The sequence below is a fragment of the Melospiza georgiana genome, chromosome 3 (genome assembly GCF_028018845.1).
Source record: "Melospiza georgiana isolate bMelGeo1 chromosome 3, bMelGeo1.pri, whole genome shotgun sequence".
Lineage (NCBI taxonomy): Eukaryota > Metazoa > Chordata > Aves > Passeriformes > Passerellidae > Melospiza > Melospiza georgiana.
Window position 1 is genome coordinate 19,003,152 of NC_080432.1, and position 22,845 is coordinate 19,025,996.

Genomic DNA, 22,845 nt, shown 5'->3' on the forward strand with positions numbered 1-22,845 from the left:
AGAAATGGCATTTCCTAGTGATTCTTATAAAGAGAGTATATAACCAGCTACTTTAAAGGCAGGCTTTGAAATGCCACTGGCTTGCTTTGTTCCAAGCCCAGTCCCAGGGAGAATGTCAGGTCACATAACTCATTTGTTATCTTTGTACAGAGGAGCTCCGCTAAGCGCCAGCCATCACAAAAATACTAACATTCCTTTTAGTGAAAAACAAATAAAGAATGAAAAATGCAACAACTGGTTTAAAAGGAAGCCAATTAGCACTTCAAGGATTGCCACGTGGTCTGTACACAGGGATGGTGATACCCTGGGGAGCTGTGCTCCTCCTCAGCCACAGCCTGAGTTATGGAAATGGAGGGAGCACCATTACAGAGATAACACTCCCCCATGACACAAACCTACACTGTGCATTTCATTTACACACACTCTTCGCATTTTATTTCCCTCAGTGGCTTAAAAAATGCCAAGAATCAGAAAGGCATGTGAAGAGCATTTTAATCTGGCCTTAGATAAGGCACTTTGCTCCTCTGGGCAGCGAGCACACAGCAGCAACAACTTCATGTACAACATGAAGGGAAGTGTCAGGGAGAAGAAAACTGCAGTAATTGAGGTCACATCCTCTGTGACTGCAAGGAAACCCCTCATACATCCTCCCCCATCATCCATGGACATTTCCATCTATATACAGCTAACCATTTTAATGATGTATAAATATTTATCTCCTGAGCAGATAAACCAGCAGGCATTTAATTCCAGTGATGCACACACCTGATGGCTGGATGCTCTCATCTACCTGTAAATGCAAACCACCAGCCACTGAATTAAATTGGGTGGCAAAATTATGTGACAGTTATCTCTGAGGTGTTTGGAATCCCACACAAAATCTGTGCTTCATGTGGTTAAGCAGCTAGCTCTCATGTTTTATAGGGAGGGAGGAAAAAAGGGAAAAAAGTTGTGCCTTGTGTGTTTTTTTTTTAATCTCATTTGCAGCTGTACAGTTACAGCTTGCAGATTAATAATAAAAGAGTGTATGTGACAATGCAGAAACAAACGATGTTCAATGTCAACACAAAGCAAGATGCAAATAAATTTTTCTGTTAATTAACCAGGCTTTCATTTCAACTGCTCTGATCTTGTAAATAAAGCTTATAAGCTAGATTCAAGCAATTGTGGGAATTATGCAGACAAAAAAATAACAATCCCAAACCATAAATCAAGATACCTTAACTAAATGGTTTCCTAGTACTGGTTAGATAATTCTATCTGCCATTTTTTTTCAGGGGACCTAAAGAGATTAAAACAGGTCAAAAACAGCTATATTAATTATTTAGCTAATTATATTTACCATTTTTTATTCAGGGGATCTAAAGATTAAACCAGATTAAAACAGGTTAAAAGCAATTGAACTGGCCCAAGGGTAAGAGCTCTCAGGATAGTACCAGACATCAGCTGATGTGAAAAATCAAGGGGCATCCCTGAATGTTCTGAAAGACAAGAAGAGCTCGGGCAGAAGGATGTATGGATATGAGGACAGACAGAAGGAAGAGAGAGAAGAAAGAGCAAACAACTAAATAACACGGAATAACATTCTCCTGCACCTATCACTTGCCTCTAAGGATTTGCTTTCCAAGCACTTTATTGAAAATGTTCAAGTCCTTAACTTATCTTCTGGGGGCAAATAAGGGGGCCTGAAAAGCCTTAGGTTAATTAAGCATTGCTGAGATGTGCTTGATGAGATGGGGAAATACAAAGCTTTTGAAAGGGTGAAAAATCTCCAACCATCTGGCAGCAGCATTGAGAAGAAAGGGGAAAGACAAGGGGCAGTCTGCAGCATGGAGGTACAGGACTCCTTAATTATTGAGCCACCAAGACCACACCACCCCAAATGCCTGTGAAAGCTCACAAAATCAACTCACAAGGCTCAGCAAAAACAACATCTCTCAGTAAGAACAGCATCTTCAGGAGAGCAAATGAGTGGCTTTCCCCAAGGTACATCTGCTAATTAGAAATGATGGGTAATAGACGCAGGTGGCGAGGCCCCCAGATGAGAGCAAGACTATTCCTGGTGACCTCTCTGCCTGACTGCTGCTCTCCAAGGCTTCACAGATGGTGCTCTCTTTAAATTAATACCACCCTGCCAGCCAGAAGGAAGCTTCTGTTGTACTTGGCAGTACAGGTGAACAGCCTGCATTTAGGTTTCAAAGCAAATGCCACAGGTGTTCCAGCAATATGGCAAGCAGCTGATGTACTCCAGCCTCTTCAGGCCTGGGTAAGGCTCAGCTGTGTTTTCTTACCTCTAAGACTAGCTAGAGAAAAATCATAACATCCAAAGGGCAAACTTCACACACACTGGAGCAAAATCTGAACTATCTTTTCTCTGAATGCCTTTGTCAGTTGTGAGGTGTGAAAGTGCCAATGACATCCTGCCTTCTCTTCGAGGAGATGGGTATGTATCCAGCTGATTACAGGTGCAGGTTAGCAAGGAGCAAACTGGCTTCAACACCCCAAGCTGTGACCAAAGCTTTGCCAGAAAGCATTGCTGTGCTCATTCTCACTTTTGGAATGTGAATGTGTGCAGCTGATTTCCTTCCCTCCTACGTGCAGATCCTTCTCCAGTTTTTTCAGCTGTGTGCTGGAGATCTAGCTGGATTCACAAGCTGGGCAAGAGCAAGCTATATCTATCCTTGAATGGAAGACCTCATTACAAGAGGGAAATGGTTCTGGCAATCTCATACATTTCATGGCACTGCTGCTTCCAGGATCAGATATCAGCCTCAGGTCATGGCTGCCTCTGGTGGTTAAATATCCCATGGCAGCTGTGATTAGAACAAATGGCATTAACCATATTTTACAGCCAAATCTTGACATGAATATCTCTCCCCCAGGCTCCCCTTGAAAATTCTTTTCACTTTGGAAAGATTTCCTGTGTCTTAAACATCACACCTTTGACTTAGTACTGTTAAACATTGGCTGTGCCTCATGCCAGAGGGAATAGTTTCATGAGCAGATTCTGTGATCTCTATATGCATCCATTTCTAAGATAACTTGGGTTCCTTTAGATAGGTACAAGATATATTTCTTATGATCTGCTTTTTCATGCTCACACACTTCAAGAGCCAGCTGGATCTGCAAGCAGAACTGAATCCAGGAAATCTATTTTATGCAACGATGGAAGCAGGCAATACTACGAATATTGTTTAACAACTTTTTTCTTTAACTTTCTTTTCTTTTTAAAGCAAACTTGCTCATATTGCACTGCCAGAAGATTCAAATCCAAGCCACAAAAGCATCCAAATGTTTGGACCTTTACCTGAAAACCAGCTGTGCTCCAGCTGCAGGAGCCTGCAGTACCTGTAACTCAGTAACTGTGTGGTTTCTGAGACATGTCAGAAACCTCCCAGTAACCTCAGTCATCTGCAATTCAAGACTCAGGTTTCTATGTGCAAGCAGATTTATGATGATACAGGCATTAAAAACATTGACAAGGGTTTAAAAGACCACCACAGCTGTACCTACCACACACTGGACAGTCACTGCCTTGGAAGAGAGAGCTAAAAAAAACCCACAAAGGATGCCAGCTTTACCAGACCAAGATGGGTGTGGAAGCTGTTAGCCATGCTCATGTGAGGGTAATTGTAAAATATCTGCTGTCCCAGGGAGCAAGTCCCAAAAAATGAGAGCACAGCTCTGGTCTCTTTGGTGATCCAGCTGTTTAGATCAATGTGAGCACCAGACAGGAGCTCCTGGTATCTAAAGGAAGAATTGGGTGTGTGGGTAAGGACCACAGCAGAACACCATGGATCTGAGGTGAGATCACAAGAAGAAGGGTCAAGGGCTGAACTGAGGTGTTTTGGCAGCAGCCATGCAAAACTTGGAGCAATGAGGATCTGAACCCCAGTGAGGGAGAGGGACCATGCCAGTGCTTACTCTGCCCTCACACCCTCTTGATTAGAGCATGCTGGAAATAAATCTGAATTAATGCTGGAAGGGTTCCACCCCTGATCCTTGTGTCTTAGAGATTCCTGCAAGACAACCATGTGGGAAACCCCTCTCATTGCTGGGACAGCACCAATGAGAATGTGTCACCTGTGGAGACCTTTCAATGCTCAGAAAAGAGCAAAACAAGAAGGAGTGAAGCTGCTGCACACTCATAACAGCAAGTCCTCAGTTTTCTGACCTCTCCAGACCAGCTGGGCTGGTGGAGGCACCATACCAAGGTATCAGCACCCCACAAAGGGGATGATGCTCAGACCCAGCTGTGCTCCCTGCTCAGTCTGTTAGCTTCCTACTCATCTTACTCCTAGCTGGGATAGCTGGAGGAATCAGGCAAGTTAATTTCCTCAACTTGAGTTCCTGGAGTTAGGCATTGATTTTTCAGCATATTGACATCTTATTTTGAAGCACCTGAGGTATCTCCATTTGTTCTCATTTGACACCTTTGTGCTGTCAGACTGTGAAAACATGTCCAGCAGCTGTGCTTTACCTGATGAAACACTGTGTAGCTGTAACTGTGATAGCATTTGGCCACAAATTGGGAATCTCAATGTTTTTCAAGCTCTGATACAGTGAATTTGGCATCCTGACCCCCTGACTATACACCATTGTTAGCTGTAACCAGGGGGCAATGAAGAGACTACTGACTTTTTCTGCTCAAAATCCAGAACAGAGTTTAACTAATTTTTCTGTCCAGGTAAGAATGGTATAGCCTCTAAGTGACTGCATATTTCCTCCACAGAGAAAATGCTGAATGTGTAGACATGCTGCCTTTCAAGGGTTGTAATGTAATGTAAGTATTGAGAGGTTTTAGGATGATGTAAATAGAATAAAGGAGGTTTTGGCCTCTGATTACTGGCACAGTGGCTGCAGAACAAACAAACAGTAAAGGAACATCCACATCCACAATGGGGAATAATGTGTCAAAGGGCTTATATACCCCAAAATTTCAGCGTAAAGACCCTGCAACAGTGAAGCAGTAATGAAGGTCATCTTTTGGTTGAAATTTGCTGGCTGTAGAAAGCAACAGATTTTAGAGTTCAGGATAGAAGTCACAAGTCTGAACATGGGAGGAAAATCATTGGCAACCGTTTCAGCAAGGCAATCAAGTGTTAATCAAGTAAATACATTATAAGCATTGAAGCATGTGCATAGGTAAGTAAGAAAACCCCACCATTCCAATACTCTTCATGTTTCTCTTGGATCTCTAAAACAAAACTAAAGTGTTTCTGCAGTTGCCCATAGACTGTCTGCAGCTGCAACTCACAGTCCATAATTCAGAGCACCGGTTTAGTTGCAGCTAAGAGCACAAGCACAGCACACAGGAGTGCTCCAGGAAAGGCTCCTCAGAGATCATACAAGACCCCAAAAAGGAGAATTTTTTGTGAAATAACAGAAAGTCCCCAAGAGCTGTATTTCTGCACCAACGTGTTGGGATGACCCTGCTGCCTGATTCAGATGCAGCTCCAGAGATTAGGAGGGAAGAGCTTTCTCCCTGGTAGATCTTTCAGAGTGGCTACAGACAAGGTCAGGATGGGCTGCTGGGTTGATACTGAGGGCCAGGCATGCTGGTGATGCTGACCTTGCATGCTCATCTGGAGGCAAAATGTGATAAAAGCCAATGAAGCAGAGGAAAACTCCTTCCAGATGGCAAAACCTCAAAAGAATGCTCACCTGTCAACCACATTAGGAAAGGGTGAGGGGACAGAAAACCTTCTGCCAAAAAGTTACGGGTAAAGTGCAGAAAAAAGGAAGAGAAAATCCAGAGGAAAGCATTATGCTTCAAAGATCTGAGTGAGACTGAGTGGGATTTTTCCTGCTCTGGGTCAGCTGCAGTGAGAAAGGTTTCATCTCAGTTGAGTTCATGCACTAGCAAAGCAACCTCTGCTTCACAAGGCTGTACACACATTTCCCTTCTTGTACAGCTCTGGCCTCCCTCTCCAGGCACAGGAGGCAGGGACACCCATGAAGCCATGGTGTACCTCACTAGCAGAGCCACAAGTGGCAATTCACAGAAACCAGAACAGAGCTGAATCAAAAAGTGTCTCTCTTGATCCACGTGACAGTATGGAGTGAGTAAAGGCCACCCTTCTCATATGAGAACAAGATTTACTCTCACCACAGCACTAGGCAAAACTACAGAAATAATCAGGGAAGTGAAAATGTTCTTCCACTCCTCAAAGAACAAGCCACAGAATCTTTCAATCCTAGGGCATATGGTGTTTTCTTTTAATTCCTTCCTGTTCTACATTTGAGAAAAAAAAAAGACAGTTTCCCAAATCATACCTTCTCCACTCCCACTGGTTGTGGTCTCCACACAGTTAGGACTGGACTCCACTCTATTTTATGAAAATCCCTGGTTAAATGCAGTTTGTCTCCCTTCTGCCCTGAGTGTGTGGCCATTTGAATTTTTGAAACAGCTACAACATAGTGCCACAACCTGGGCAAGGCACATCCATCCAAAACCTAAGCACGTGGGAGAACAGAATTTCCAGTTCCAGAGCCAGCTCAGGGGGATGAGTGTATTCCATCATAAACAAACTTTATTAAAAGAGGTAAGAATCTAAAATTTATCAGTGCTTAACAAAACAAAGACTCCTTTTGTAGAAGATGGCACAAAGACATAACATTTCTCTGTGAGGGACCAAATTGTTTCCTGGTGAAACTGCCTGCACTCCTTTGGTCTGCTGGACTTATTCTTAATTAAGACTGAATTTCTTACTGTGGCACACAGGAGCTAAGCTCACTGCTCAAACAGATACCTCTGTAACTGTACATATATGTTAAAGTGGTGCCTTATCTCTAAGCTTATTTCCAGAAATACTGATGGCTATGATGCCATCTGTATCAGTGCAGCCCTATTTTCTCAATATGTTACAGGACACTGTTTCTGAGATGTCAGACACTCTCCCATATTTCTTTCCCTCATTCCTTGGGTGCTATTTGAGATAGTTTCAGATTGTTTGAAAGAGAGAAATGTTTTGTTTCCATAAGGCAGTGCTGTCTCTCTGTGAGGTGAGCTAAAACCAAAGCATGGTAGACTTAGACCCCACAATTTGGAATACAGATTCTATTTTCTCCCCAATTTTCATACGTGAAAAGGGTCTTATCAATATCTTAAAGCTCTTCAAGACTTGTAGCTCACAAGTAAAAAACATACAATATCATGTAATACTATTATAACCATATGAGGACTAAGAATGACATCATAGCATCTGCTTTTCACTGGGATTTAATGATTTCATTTTTTTTTTGGCATTCCCAACATGGAAAATCAAAATGAAAATGGCACTTCAATAGATTTCATTAAAAATATACAGTTTCTCCTCCAGCATCTTCAAGGGTTTAATTTCTCTTTCATATTATTTTCTGTATATGGAAAAGCACTCTAAAGCTTCTTTCACGTGATTTAATGCTGACTGTGATTCAATTCAGTGCTGTAATATCAGTTAATTAAACTAAACAAAGGCTGCATTGTCAACACTTTCAGCAGGAACAAAGAGATGAAATTTTTAAATGCAATAAAAATTGATAATTCATAATACTATTTCTATTCTGCTTACTGTAAATGAAATGAAGAAAACAATCAAATAGAGATAAGAAACCTTAAACACTATCATTGTTACAGTATTCTCTATTGTTGTTTTCCTGTTTTCTTTCCTTTTGGCTTTTTTGTTTTACCCCGGTAACACAAAGTGACTGTGACAGCAAGCAAAACATTTAAGCTGAAAAATTACTTATGTTTTCTACTTTCTAATTAGAAAAGTACACAGAAAAAAAAATATTTTTCCTTGCAAGGGATGAAAAATAATTAAAACTTCTAATTAATCCTGCACCACCTATTTTTTTATGCACATGCAGGTTGGAACCTGCTATATGGGGACTAATGAAAAGAAGCAGATTCCTTCTGTGGCAGGAAAATAAATACAACTTTTTTTCCCCTCAAGAGACTGAAATCAATATCTAGAGCAGACTACTGACAGTGTAATAACTACCCTGACTGCCAATGCACAGTGCTGCACAGCATCCTCAGGGAAGTCCCTCAGGAAAGCCCTGCAGGAGATCTGCATCCCATCTGCTGCCCCATCAGTGAAGCCTCTTTGCTGATGTAAGAGCTTGGACAGCTCCCACGGCACGAAGCCCCCACACAAACAGTGGGGCCAAAGCCCCAGAGCTCCTCTTCTGCAGCCTGCAATGTGTAAGCAGAGCAAAGGGGAGGCAGGGGGGAAACCCAGGGCACTGGGAATATTCCTCTGTCTGCTCTGGGGTGCCCTGACCCCCAGGGGAGCACTGACTTGGACCCTCACTCATGGGAAAGTTTCCTAAACTCCAGAATGGACCAGAATCCACTAAGGTGTGAAATAGATTATAGAGAGTAGTGTGAGTGTATCACTTGGTGAGAAATTTGGTTTTGGGATTTTGAGTATGTTGTGGATGGAAGCAAGACGGAGGGCACAGGGTGCTGTCCTGAGTTTCTTCTTCATGGGTTTGGGTGGCATTTTGTAATTGGGCAGAAAAGTCTGCATTGCAGCTCTTTGGGATCAGTTATTGGGTTAAAAGTGAAAATAATCAGGGTGTCAGTTCTTAATTGGATAGTTTAGTCTTAAAAGGCCTTGTAACAAGAGATTGTTGCCATTTTGTGCCTTGCTAATGAACCCATGGTTGTGAGACTGTTTTACTGATAACAAATAACAAACACCTGAGTCCGAACATGAAATACCATCTCAATCCAGACGCAGAGAAACCAACAACTGGTACCCCCACACAGGTAAGCCTCACCTGGCTACTTCCATGAGGCATAGAAATGATGTCCTTTTCTGCCACAGCTATAATGCCTTCAGGAGGGCAGAGTGCTTGATACAGACCAAACAGCCCTTGGACCACCACAAACTCAGCACAGGGGGCTGGCAAACATAATCTGGTCACAGAATCTCCTCAGCTGGCTGATGCTGCAGCTGAAAAGTTCACTGGAGTTTTGTGAAGTTCTCAAGAAAATTAAGGTATGTAAAGAGAGGCTTCAGAGGCGAGGCACCTTCTAGGATTTCCATTCCTAATCTCTCTGCACACCTCCCAGCAGTCCCACCTACTGCTTCCAAACAGCCCATATCTCTGCATAGCCTAGAGCTTTCAATTCCCATCTGCAGCTTTCTGGTTCCACAGCCTTTCCAGCATTTCTGCAGAAAAGCCTAATGGTGCACTTTTCTTTTGCTTTGCCAAACATCAGCATCTGTTAGAATAGGATTGTAAAGATATATTTCATATTTAGCATCTGCATATGCTGTAACAGCCCAAAAAATGGCATCTGATCTATTCAGTATGGGTTCTTATCAAACACCAAATGCACTGTATCTGGTTCAGGATATTTTTTCCTCTCCTCTTTGAGCAACTGAATAAAAGAAGTTGGAGCCTTTATACTAGAAGTACTCTAGAAGCTACAGCAATCCAAAGTATTTTTTTCTTTCCAAACAAAGTGAAATTACCTATTTAAAGATTCTAGTGAAGGCTTTTATTTTTTTCCCCAAAAATGTCTCATCTTTCCCACTTGAAGAATTAAAGGACTTTGGTTAAGCAATAAAATTGCCACGAATAAGTAATAAAAATGTCAGATTTGTCCAAAAAAGATCTTTCTCAAGAATTCTTTCATTTCTCTATAGCCACAATGTCATTTTGAAATTTTTGACTGTTTGATAACAAAGTCATTATTCTGACATTATTTATGACTGTACCAATGCATATAAAAATCCTATAAATGCCTGAGACTGGAGCTGTAAAACATGAGAGCTCTTTTCCCCAGGCTTTGGAATATTTAGTTCTCTCCAAGATCACACCATAAAATTATCACTCCTGCTAAAGCAAAATGGACAAGAGAGGAATGGACAAAGTGCTGCCCACAGAGTTACAGGTTACAGCTATTCATGTTACAAAGACTGCTGAGCAAAACTGGGCTTAGCTAGAAGAGAACTTGGCAGACTTCAAACCTGAAATTAGGCAGACTTCAAATTCAGAGTGAACAAGCACTGATCAGAAGATAGACAAAGGAAATCACATGTACTGCAAAGGATGGAAACCTCCCCCAGCATGCCCTGACCTCATGGTGAAGTCACTCTGTTGCTCATGTGGAGAAACATCACATGTCAAGCTCAAACAATATTCCAAATTGGCACAAGGTGACAAAATATTTCAGCCCAAATAGACAAAAGAAAAACCAGAGAAATAACAGCAATAGCTCTTCATTTTCCAGTGCTCTGACAGAAAACCTACCCCTTCAAAGAGTTAAATTACTTCTAAGGGTGATTAGTGAGGGAAATCATCATATTGAATGTCTCAATGAAGGGAGACAGAAAGAGAGGGGAGATGACAGAGGTGAGAGTGGGCTCAGAGGAGAAATTGGCTGCATATTCACACAAATATGGGATTTACTTCCATGTGCTGCAAATTGTGTTGTGGAATAAATGTGCTGATTAAACCTACAAATAAGTGCTGAGTGCATGGTCATTACAACATAGCAGGACCTCTTCCAAGTGTACAGATAAAGGCACTGCCAAAAGGTCTGTTAAAACTGTGTACACTTACCTAGCCAGCAAATAGGTCAGTGATCACCACTTGCTCTGGTTTTTAATAAAGAGATTTGAGAATATTCCCCAATCTTATAAGAAACATAGATTTTCATTATTTTTTTGTGAACCAGGATGAGTGAATAATAGTAGCTGGAAAAAAAATGAAAAAGGCATCTTAGCTTGCCTTTTTTTCTTCAGCTGCTCCCTCTTAATATATAACTTCAGGTTGCAGTAGGAAAAAAGAGAATAAATTGGCACATGTGATATTTTATTACTGATTTTGGAAAAAGCAACAGCAGGTTTTTATGAAACACACAGTGCCTCACATTGTTATATTCTTCAGGGAAATCTGGCTGGGTTCTTACTGCTGGCAATGGGAGTTAGGAGTGTGACTGCCAAGATTTTGATTCTTCATTCCTCTGGGCTCCCAGCATCCCAGAACCTTGAAAGCACCAGGATTTGGGACTCCTTGGGAATTCACACTACAGCACGACCCTGGAGCTGTGAAGTGAAATGAGCTACACAGAAGGGACCCTGCAAGCTTTAAAAAACCCCAAAACACAGAGATTAGCTGGCAGTAAAATTTGCACCATTAAATCCGAAGATAACCTGTGGTTTGTCAGAAGTTCATGTAAACTGAGACATCTCTAAACCATCAAGAAACAGACATTTCTTCCACGGAAAACAACATCATTGAAAAACTTCCTAGCACGCTTCAAAGCTGCAATCAGTAACTGAGCAGAAATCCAGCTTAAGGTCAGAAAAGGGACTTTGTTGGTACTTTAGTGGCTTACACAGCTCCAGTTCTGAGGACTGAAGGGATTGCAGATGACTCCCAAGAATCTAATGCTCCCAGTGAGACAGAGAGGAGAGAGAGGCAGCTACATGCTACCCTTTGCTCTGGGATGAGTTTGAAAACAAGCACAAGAAAATCTAATGTAGAACAGAAAGACAGGGTAGTTTGGAATTTAGTAGTTGCTACATTTGGCTATGCATATAGATCCAGAATGGGTCAAACCAACTAAAGATCCATGAATTTCTGTTTTACAGGACTAGCAGTCCCACATTAGCCTTTCCCCCAAGTTCTTTAAACAAAAATACAGTATTTCATCCTATATCAAATGTACTGTGTGTGCTGCTGGAAAACTTTCAGCTGAATTACTTTAGGAGGTAGCACTCAGGTTACATAAAATAATATCACATATTAAATCTCTTTTTAATGCCAGGTAATCTCCTTCCATTAAGAGGAATCTCTCATTGGGAAATACATATTATTTTACCAGTCTGAACTTTAGCTGATTTTATTTTTCTTACCTCTTTTTGTCCAGACCCACTTCAGTTTGTGTCAAACTTTCCAAACCCATGCGGTAGAATTTGTGCCCACCAGAACAAGAAGCAACTAGCAAGATGAGCTATGAGGGTGCTTAGACCCATGAGAATGAAAACAAGACAAGGGAAAGGCTTTCTTTCCTTCTCTGCTCCTGCTCTGCAAGGGCACCCATTTATTTTTCCTGTGCCAAAGTCAGTACCTTTGGAAGAAGCTGGACAGAATATTTATGCTGTTATCCTGCACACAGACTCAGCACATCTTCTCTTATCATGGAACTTACCAAAAGACCTCTTAAATTGATGACACTACTTCTATGACTTCAACAAGCTTTGGATCAGATGAATCCTGCACAGTATCAACACCTGAGACCCCAGGTAGGAACAAGTTCCAAAATATTTAGCAAGAACTTTTTACTTAGTGTTTGAAACTTTTAAATCAAGGGCTGGAACAGAAAAGGTGCCAAGAACAATCCTTTTCTGACATTACCTGCTTTTCCTTAACATTGCATATTTTAATAGTAAGTAGCACAGATGTTGAAATACAATCTCTCTTCTGAGACCTAAATGACAGTCCCTGGCTGTTGGGGACACTAAAGAAGTAAAGAGGAGAAAATATGCAAATATGAAGGTACATTTTTTCCAATTTAGTTCTGATGATGCATAAAATAATATGTAAATAATTTCTATTTGGAGGAGATTAACATAACAGTATTGGTATTTGCAAGCAGAGTGAGCCTGTACTGTATAACCTGGGTTTGCAGCTGAGGTAGTGTTTACCTGAATTTGAACACAAAAATTCTATCAATTCTACCTTCACCATCATTAACACAGCACAAAATCAATACCATTAACACAAATGATAACAAGGAGATGTGATTAGTCTCAGCTTGGATAGGCAATTAAAACAAAAAAAAAAAAAAAGGGAAATATTGTTTAGCTGTATATGAACAAAGAGGTTCTATTAACCTGGCTTTGCAGTGAAGAAAATTGTCAATATTGCTAACGCAGGTTTGCAATTAAGTTGGTGTCAATGTGGCCGAGAAAAGGACTTCATAATTAGGACAACATAGTTAGTATTGACCTGAATTTTCAATAAAAATCATGTCTGCATTTTAATTTGGAATTGTAAAATTCATCCTTGGGCTCTACAAATGACCAAAAAATTAACTAGCACTTACTTTAAAAGTAGAGAATTATTTACACGATACATTACTTTTTATATAACCACATGCCTTTACAAATGGTGAGATGATTGCAGGGTTCCCAGGAGCATCCAACACTTAAATTTGTGCATTTCCTTGCAACAGCATTCCCAAGGTTTTAAATACTTTACCCCCATAAAAAATTACTGCTTCAGAAGACTCCGCATTCTCACCAAATATTGGTTTCTTCATTAGAATTACTAGTTTTAGTTACTCTTTAGTTAAATCTCTATTAATGACCTCACAAATAACTATCATACCCATTTATTTAAATACTCAGAATGCTTCTAGCAAATGTGATCACAAGGATACTTACATGGACATAAATTGGTTGTTTAATCAGCATTATGGGCTTAAATGCAAAAAAAGAAAAGTGAGGAGAGCATTTAAATGCCACTTTTGAACCTGAGTGTGCACTTTTTTGCTTTACTTCCTATTGAAATCCAAGTCCAATATATCAAAACTCCACTCAAAGATAAGACAAAAAAAGATTTTTCCTTAGGGGGAAAAAGAGCTCTTTTCTGTGCCCTTTCCATGTTTCCTCACAACAGAAAAGGATAACATGAATCCTGCAGCATTCTCTGTCTCAATCTGCTTTATAATAGGCTCACCTCCTTCTGCTTTTCCTTCTTCCTTTTCCTCTGCACCAAGTATCAAAGGAATCTCAGCTTCTGTTGTGCCTTCTTGGTTCAACAGTGGATCTGAATAAATTTGATAAAAAGATGAATAGTGAGGCTTTTCAGAATGGACATGAAAGGACTGACACCCACTAGAGACCTAGCCATGAAAAACACTGGCAGAGGAAGAGGATCTTTTCCTCCATGAGCACAAATAAAAAAGCTGTCCAAGGAAATCCAAGGGGCTCTAGTTCAGAGCAAAGCCTTGAAGATACTGAACTTTCTGGGATTTAGGCACAAAATCCCATGTGCCTACTCCAAACATGGATCTTCACTGGGACTCACTGCAATCCCAGAGACACACACAGTCCATTCCCCACCCCTTGCTGTGCTGAAGGCCAGGCTGGAAGCAGCTTTGAGCAACCTGCCTGAGTAGAAGGTGTACCTGCCCATGGCAGGGGGATTAAAATTAGGTGATCCTTAAGGTCCTTTCAATCCCAGACATTCTATGATTCCATGATTCTACGTTAGTGTTTTTGCTTGTTAATCTTGCTTTTGATCTCAAGACACAAGGAGTACCTTCTATTTCCATGCAGGAATCTTGGGAATCTTCCCCAGTTTTTATCTCCTCATTTGCAGAAACATCCTGTTGTCCTGTTAATACGACAAACAGAAAATGGTACCAGGATGATGCTGCATGCAGGCAGTGCTAAATTCATTAAAACAGAACATGAACCTTAGACACAGCATGGTATTCTAAGCCAAGTACTGCTTTTTTTTTTTTTTCTAGTAAGTAAACCATGTTGAACACATTTTATATATGAAAATACCACTTAACAGTACTAAGCATTAAGTTAGTTAGATAGCTGTTCAAAACTGACCCTGCAGCACTTAGAGTATTTCTACTTTTGCAGCTCAGCCTTGACACTGTTTCTCATAGGAGCTGTTGTGAAGTGCTTGCACTTGATGGTCAGCAGAAGGAACAGCAACACCCCACAGACTTTCAGGACCACAGCAACAACATGGTAACAGTGCTGTGCACCCAGGATCACTATGGCCAAACCAATTTAGGGACATGTGGCTTTCCCAGTAGTATCAGGGGTTACTGCCCCACAACAGGCTGACACACAACCTCTACTACCCAACAGCATTTCCTTAAGGTGGCAAAAGTCAGGATGAAACCCACTGGTGCTGACACTGGAAGAACTCAAATTTCACACTGGTTCATCACATCTGTCTTAAAAAACTTTGACTAAGAACTTTACCTTTGGCTTGATCTTGTTCACACATCACAGGATGCACTGAATCACCCTTCTGTGTGCCTTTGGAGTCTTTCAGGGAATCTGAGGAAAAAAAAGCAAACAAACAATTAAATCCTGAAGCAGTTTTCATGCTGGAAAAGTAGACTTGAGTTAGAGGAACTCTTAGGTGCCAGCTTCTTATTTGGCATTTTGATACACTGACCGATTTTCTATCTGTTTAACTACAGTCTTATAAACTACAGAAGTGTATTTGTGGGTTCCAATTATTCAAATTGATTTCAGAATCCCTACCCTTACTGAGCAGATTTTGCTGGCAGTACAAACCTTAAACCAGGAGCTGGCAAAAAAAGATGCATAAGAATAACCAGCAGCACTACCAAGAATTTTATTCCTAATGAGTGGAGCGGCACAAATCTATGAGAAATAGCATGAACCACCTACTTGATAAATAAAGTGGTTTATTATTTCTTTAGAATAACAGTTTTTCATGGTTGAATTTATAGAAACTTTAAATCTTTCCTAAAACAATAAATCCCATAAATCCCTGTGCAAATCCTAGCCTCATGTCACTTGATGACAAAGCTCCCAAGGTCACTATGGCCAAGAGTGCTTTTCTTTTTTGGGGCAGACTGTCAAAATGAACTGCCCAAAACAATGCTTGGAACCAGTGCCACAGTGAGACTTAAATTACATTTTGGCAGAAAGTCCAACTACTGTGCTATCCGGGGTCTTCATAAACACAGGGCATTACTTTGTTGCATCAAACAGCATTTTCTGAAAACAGCCAGTTTTTGCATGGGGATGGAGAAATACGAAATGCAAAATTCCACTGCATTCAGGTAATGCAGCAACACAGACACTCGATTTAGTGTGATTTAGTGATTTTGCTCATCCTCTTCACAGATTTCACCAGATAAAGAGCTCTCTTTGAACCTCATTAAAAACCAGTGCTGATCTAACTGGACGTTGTTCAAACCACAGGGATAAGCCCACTCCAGGTCGTAACAGCAGAAACAGATAATCAGTGTTTGTGTTCCTATGTGAGATGCTTTCTAAAATCCTGCTCAGTGGAAAAAGTAAGTAATGATGCCAAAAGATCTACAGCACGTGATAATAAATTACATTTTGACAGTGCTTTTACAGCTTAAATTCTGGAAGGTCCCTCTCAACAACATTGCTGAGCAAATCTTACAATATACCCAAGGATGCCCCTGTAAAACTCTGTTCCTGAAAGTGTCCAAAAGTAATCTCTGATGGATAAGTAGAAAGCTAGGTTGTTAATATCTGATCCAAATTTAATAATCTGTAGGAAAGGTATGTGCTGAAATTGTGTGGCTTTAATTAACTGCAAATAATCCCCCAAGGCAAATATTTAATTACCTGCACAGTTTCTTACTTCTTTCATGGCATGACAATAAGTTTAAAAAATAAAGTTTGAAAGTAGAATAATTCACTGATGTACAATTTGCTAAACTTTATACTTGCTGCACTTTTTTTTTGCCCTGCTGCACCAGTCTTCCATACCATATTGTACAATGAGGTTCAAAGGATTATTCTTATCAGCCTGAATTCGAGCAAAGCTAAATTAGAATTTTATCAAATTCCAAGTTTAATCAAAAATGAAGGATCTGGTACCAAAAATTCTTGGTAGCAAAAAATTCTATAGGGAATTTTTCAAGCAAACTTGAAACACATTGAGGGAAATTCTGGCTTTGCTGAAGTTTTTGACAAAGCTCTCAGGACTTCAGACAAGCCAAGATCTGTACTACCTGTAACTCCATACCCTAAATTAATATGTTTTTCTGTATGATACAGCTGCATGCTTGTAAAAGGAATTGCATTGGTAAAGCTAGAATCAGAAGTCCTCTGCCTTGAGTGCCATGATGCCAGGGCCAAACAAGCAGCCAAAAGTGATGGTACAAAGTGATGCTGTGGTGGATGGAGCGGTGCTAAGGGTGCCGTGACTTTCCTGAAGAAGTGTCCTGAGAAGGACAGCTCAGGGGCACAGGCATTTGTCCTTTGCTTGTCACTCTTGCACTGAGAATGGCACAGGAACAGGCAGGAGGCAGTGTTGTAGAAAGAGCAAAATAAAGCTTTATTCGAGAGAACCACGCAGACTTTATAGAGTGATATGATAGATTCTGTTTGATTTGCTAACTAACAAAAACACCTCACACACTGTCCTTGAGAAGAACAAAAAGACAAAGTAGAAAAACACCACCTGCAGATTGCCTATACATAACAGGTTACCACATCCTTACAACTCCCTAAAAATTCTCCCAAGCTGCTGTGAGAAACGCTTCCCGTTTCTCTCTCTCTGTGCCATGGCATCCACATCTGCTCACACTGGCTAGCTGTTCAATTCTTCCAGGAGGGAAGAGATGAGAGCCTTGTATGATGTTCCACAGAGAATAAATCTTCATTGTGACCAGGGCACTCTATGAAACACGCCAAGCACAAGAGCTCCAAGAAGGCAGAAAAACAAGAGTTTATATGGGAAAGGCAGGGGGTGGGACAAAACCCTGGGACCAGTGGGATGAGGATGCAGAAGCAGAGCACAGGAGAAGTGTCATAACCCAGGAAATTCCTCTGGCTGCCCTGGAGGACTCAAGACCCTGCCTAGGGGAGCTCAGAGACCTTGGCACAGAGCCCAAGACACCTGTGCCTTTGATTTTGACCCATGGAGCAAATTACCACCTTTATATGAAGAATTACAAGTCAAGAGAGTTTAAGCAGAATAATAGTTAGTTTGTCATGGGGTGAAAATAGTTTTTTTTGGGTTTTTAGAATGGGGGTTCAGGGGGCAAGATGGAGGAACTTGAGCAAGTCCAGTCTTTCTCCTTCTTCTTCTTATTGGCCTCCATCTTCTGCTGTGATGTTGGCACTTTTGGATTGGTTTAAGGTACAAACTCACTGTCTAACATAGGTGATAGGTATTGGAAAGTTATGGTAAATAATGTACATGTAGTTTTTAGTATAAAAAGATAATACCACCCCACGGTGGTCAGTATGCCTCAGCCTGACCTGCCAGACAGATCTACAGCGAGTCAGAGAAAGAATATTCTAGATAAGAAATAATAAACAACCTTGAGAATGAAAACAGAAAAATCCTGACTCCTTCTTTGACTGCTGGGCTGGGAAAATGAAGCTTGTATGCATCTCAGAGTCACTCTGACCAGCAGAGATTCTGAGAGGGAAGAACCAATGGGGTAGAAGAAATCAGCATAGGGTCACAGAGGCCTCTGGGGGCTCACCCTAACCACAGAGAGCAGCAGGTTTTCCCTTTGCTGGTTCTCCAGCTCCCACAGTAAGTATGGTATCACCTGTGTTGGGAGGAGGAGACACGAGCAGCTCTGCCCCATCACTCCCTTATCCCACACCCATTGCACCTTCATAGTCCCAGATTGGTGCCCTTAGGGTTCACTGGTGCTTCCTTTTTTCCCAGGATGAGGAATGACTGCAACTTAATGCAAAAAGCAATTTGCAGCATCACTGGCACAATTATGTGCAGTGGTCAATGGATTTTAAGAATCCAATCTAATGGATTTTAAAAAGCCTTGTGCTTGCCTGATTGCCCCATCATGCTGCTGTTTCTCGTGCAGCATCACAGAGGGAGAGGTGTCATCACTATTCCCACCTATGGACACAGCTGGCAGTCTGTCCCATGGGCTTCATTCTCAAGGAATTTTAATTTTGTGTTAAACTTTCATTTTTATCATAAACAGTTATCCCATTGCTCCAGTGTTGGAAGAAGCAATGTAACTGCACTGAATTCCAAATGATCCCAGGCAATCTACAATGATAATTTTTTGCAAGTTGTTTTTTGCAGAGCTTATCTCTGAAAATAACAGACAATGGACAGAAGTTACTGCCTAGCTGTAAGAGTCACCCAGTTTTATGTCAGCAGCAGAAACCTGTCTTGATTGGTTTTACCATGCAGATTCTGAGCTCCAAAATCCTTAATGTCACGATCATATCAAAGGTTCCTTCTTTTCAAATCCAAATATTGCTCTAAATATTCAAGCCAAAATGTTCAAAGACAGATTTACTTTTAGGATTAACAGGAATAAAATAAAGTGAAGGAATAAATCCAGATTTATGAAGCAAATCTGTGCCAAGCAAAAGTGAAAGTGTAAAACCAAAGGCAGTGATCAATAAAAGTGCTGATGATACACTACATTCTGTGCGCAAGTTTTCAGTAGGATAGTGGTATTCCTCAGGCTCAGCTGCTCCTATGTGCCCACAGCCCTTTGGAGCCTTGTGCAGGTGTGTGTAAGACCAGTTTTATAGTCCTGTATGATTCCAGGGTTTACAAGAGCTCTGGCTGTCCCTAAGGCCTTTGTTCACCTCTTACTCACCTGATTTTGTAAAATGGCATAAAGCAATGTTAGCCTTCTCCTAGAATAGTTAATTATCTGTTAAGTCATACCAGAGAATCCAAGGCAGGGTAGTCTTTCACAGCAAAGTATTGCTTATTTTTTTGATAATATACACACTGGGCACTATTTACTTTGGGACTGTAAAAGTTAACACTCCTCCACTCAGGACTGAAAGAACCCCTGGTTCTGATACCCCACTGGAACACAGCTCCTAATATCACACATGAATGAACCAAACAGGAGATTTAATTGCATAAATAAGCCAAAGATAGGCCACATTCATCTACTGCACATCCGGAGCTGAAGTGCCTGTTGAAGTCTGAGCATCCTTTAGTTCCCTCAAAACTCCTCCTTGCTGGCTGGAGTGGCAGTGTCCATGTCAGGAGAGCTTGTGTCTGCTACCCTCCATTTTATTGAAACAAGTGTCTTGTGGTACTGCATGCTTGAGTCCACCTGGGAGTTAGCCCCAGTCTCTAACAATCTCTTTACAAAATATTTAGGCTTTAATAAAGCTGATCAGAATGCTCTGCAAGTATATTCCTGCTCCTATCAACTGTATGTTGAATTCATCTCCAAGAAAAGCACGTAGCTTGCAGTGAAATATCAATCCTATCCTTCCTGCCAATAGTCAGGCACTATTTTGTCTAAATCCTGTACAAATCCCCAAGCTTTTCCATGCCATTCATTTTTTCTTTTGACTGCATAAGGCAATGCTGCTCAAACACAATTCTGCAAAAGCCAAGGAAGAGGGGAGATGGTAAGAACTGAATGTTAAGTGGTTTTAATGCTCTTTTAAAATTCACTTCCCCAGCTACTCTCTGTATGGCTTATTTACTGAGTGGTTTCTAATGTGCAGAACACCTGGGTCCTGTACACAGCACAGATAAATCACCATGTTTTAGGGAGCTCTAAGAAGATCAAAGAGGGAAAATGCTGGTCATTAAGAAAGAAACAGGTTCAGTACAGTTTATTTTTTAAAGCATGATACTGTGATAAATGACTGGAATATTTCCAGAGTGAAAGAAATCAAGCAGACATCTAAAATTACAGGTAATGGTGTGCATGGAGGCTTCCACATGATTAGGGTATTCTTTTGCCTCATAAACCGAGGAAAATATGTTAAAATGAAGTACTATAAAATGGTGATTTATGAGAAGTTAGGAGGAGATTCTTGAGCTTTGACTTTAAAATGGTATTTTTATATCCACCAAGATTTCATTTTAATCTATCTTTATAACAGATTAGATTTATTGGAGCCCAAGTTTAAAAATGCTTGTTAAACCAGACCTTTTTAGGTGCAACAACTTGTAGAGATATTTTATCAAGTTTTCAGGTAAAAGACCAAACAGTTCATCTCTGCAGGTGGGACCACCAAAATACTTCTCCCACCTGTCTGTGCTTCAAGCTGACAGAAGGGCATCATCACCTGAGAAATTCCAGGTGCAGCTGCTATAAAAACTGTGGGCATCCTTCTCCTGACATGAGGAGCAGGACCTGTTGTACAGGGCTCTGGGAAATGAAAAAGCTGAGAAAAACCTGATTGCCTTGGTTAGAGCCTGTCCAGGGAAAAGGACTGGGGGGAGGAGATGGAAGGGCAGGATCTCATGCTGGACTGATGGGAGCACAGCTGAATGGCTCCAGGTCAGTTAATATTCAAAAATAAGGAGGATTTAAATAAACCAGAAAAGTGGATTAGTGTTCACTGTGGCACATGCCAGTACTAGAGCAGAAACACCTCTTGAGTAGTTCAGGGGCTGGACCCCATCTGGATGAACAACTCAGGTGAGATTAAATATGAAGAAGTGAATAACCCACATTACAAACAGCTCCCAGGGAACCTTGTGGAAGCTGTAAAGAGAAGTTGGATGGTGGTGGTGACATCCCTGGTGAAAAACCCCAAACCCCCAAAATTAGCTTGTGTTAGTCAGTTTGCTTTCACAAGAATCCTTCTAATCAAGGGACAGGAAAATGTTATCACTCGAGTAGGCATGCAAAGCCACAGGTATGGCTGAAGGTGCTGAAACTCTTCCATTGAAAAAGGTTATTTTCCAGCTACCTATAATTGAAATTTTCCAGGCTGAAACTTTAGGTCTAATCATAGCCCAAGGGTGAAGTAAAAACATTTCATTCATAGCTGCTGAGTGTTCAAAATCAGGTCAGTCATTTAGATGTCTTAATATATACCTAAGAACTGATTTTAAATACCTCTTTCTGAACATATTGGCCTTTCAGTCAATCTTTTTCATGTGCCTTCCAATGACTAATTTATGTCAATTTGCACAGCTCCTCTGCATTTGAAATGCTCTTTCAGTTTATCCCTTCTCAATCATTTCTGTATTTAGGACATCATGATTTTTCCATACTGAGAGCTACAGCTGGCCAAAGAGGAATTTAAACCCATTACATTTTACAGTTCAGGATACTTACCAGCTTCTGGGTTGCCCAAAGAGAATTTTTAGGGCTAACCCATAGCCAAGTCATATATCTAATTCTGTTTCTGAAAACACAAGCCCTCAAGCCAACTGAATCTGACTCCAGAGAATGCAGAAAAACAGTGACTTGCTTTCAGTGGCACTTCTACACAAGCCCAGACTTTGGTGAACACCTGGAAATAATCAATCAATCACTTCTTTATTTTTAAAATTAATTAGTATATGATTTAATTTAGTTGCCCTTCAAATGAAAATTCAATTCTTATTAGGTGCTAATGAATTATAATCAATGTATTGTGCACGGAAACTTTGCACAGTAGGGATTTATGCTTCACCTGTACTAAATCCAGTTTCTTTTTACATTTTTCCTGCCAGAAAGTCTAATCATTAAATTGGGTTAAATAGTAATTGGAAGAAGGGGCAACTGAGATGAAGATGCAGAACATTCTCTGACACACAGACATGCACGTACACATCTCTCTTTAACAAAACATAAGCACAAGTTCAATCCTTCAATCCAATCTCTCCATACTACATGGTCAGTTTAAAAAGAGTTTGTAACCCCAGCAAAATCTTGTATAGACTGAGTGCAGCCTGCCTGATACACCCTTTATCTGCTGCATGAACATTGATGATTTTAATCACTTTGTTCTGCCCTTACACTTCATAGAAAGGAGCATCTCTCACTTGAAATATGCTGGATATAAAGGATCTACTTCCACATGCACAGTAATGGAGCACCTGCAAAGGTGCTGTCCAGAGATGTCAACTCTTTAATGGTAAAAGAGTTTTTAAGTCTTTAAGGGTAAAATTGCAACAGTTCTTTGCAGACAGTGGAAAGAGAAACTTGGCATAGACTGGAATAAGAGGATACCTTTACAGTGTGGCATTGAAAATCCTGATATTCTTGAAATACTACTGTTCTCCCCCTTCCTGCAGCCTCCTCCCCCCCCTTTTTTTCTGGAGACAGATGAACACTCAAAAAATTCAGTTTGCTCATAGGCCATGTGCAAACTGGGTTTGTGTGGATTGTTTTTCCTGGACAGTATCTGTCCCATGGTAACAGAAGACATATAC

The 22,845-nt window shown here is 40.8% G+C and overlaps 1 protein-coding gene across 3 annotated transcripts in view; it reads right to left on the bottom strand.

Annotated features, from left to right (window-relative positions):
- The window catches only part of MACROD2 (mono-ADP ribosylhydrolase 2), an 848,022-nt gene that overhangs the window by 22,303 nt on the left and 802,874 nt on the right, over positions 1-22,845 (bottom strand). For all 3 annotated transcript variants that reach the window (XM_058019700.1, XM_058019699.1, XM_058019698.1), the window contains exons 14-16: positions 14,961-15,038; positions 14,275-14,349; positions 13,690-13,779 (exon numbers count right to left, since the gene is read on the bottom strand). In XM_058019700.1, coding sequence (XP_057875683.1) covers positions 13,690-13,779; positions 14,275-14,349; positions 14,961-15,038 — 243 coding nt within the window. The remainder of the gene's footprint in view (positions 1-13,689; positions 13,780-14,274; positions 14,350-14,960; positions 15,039-22,845) is intronic.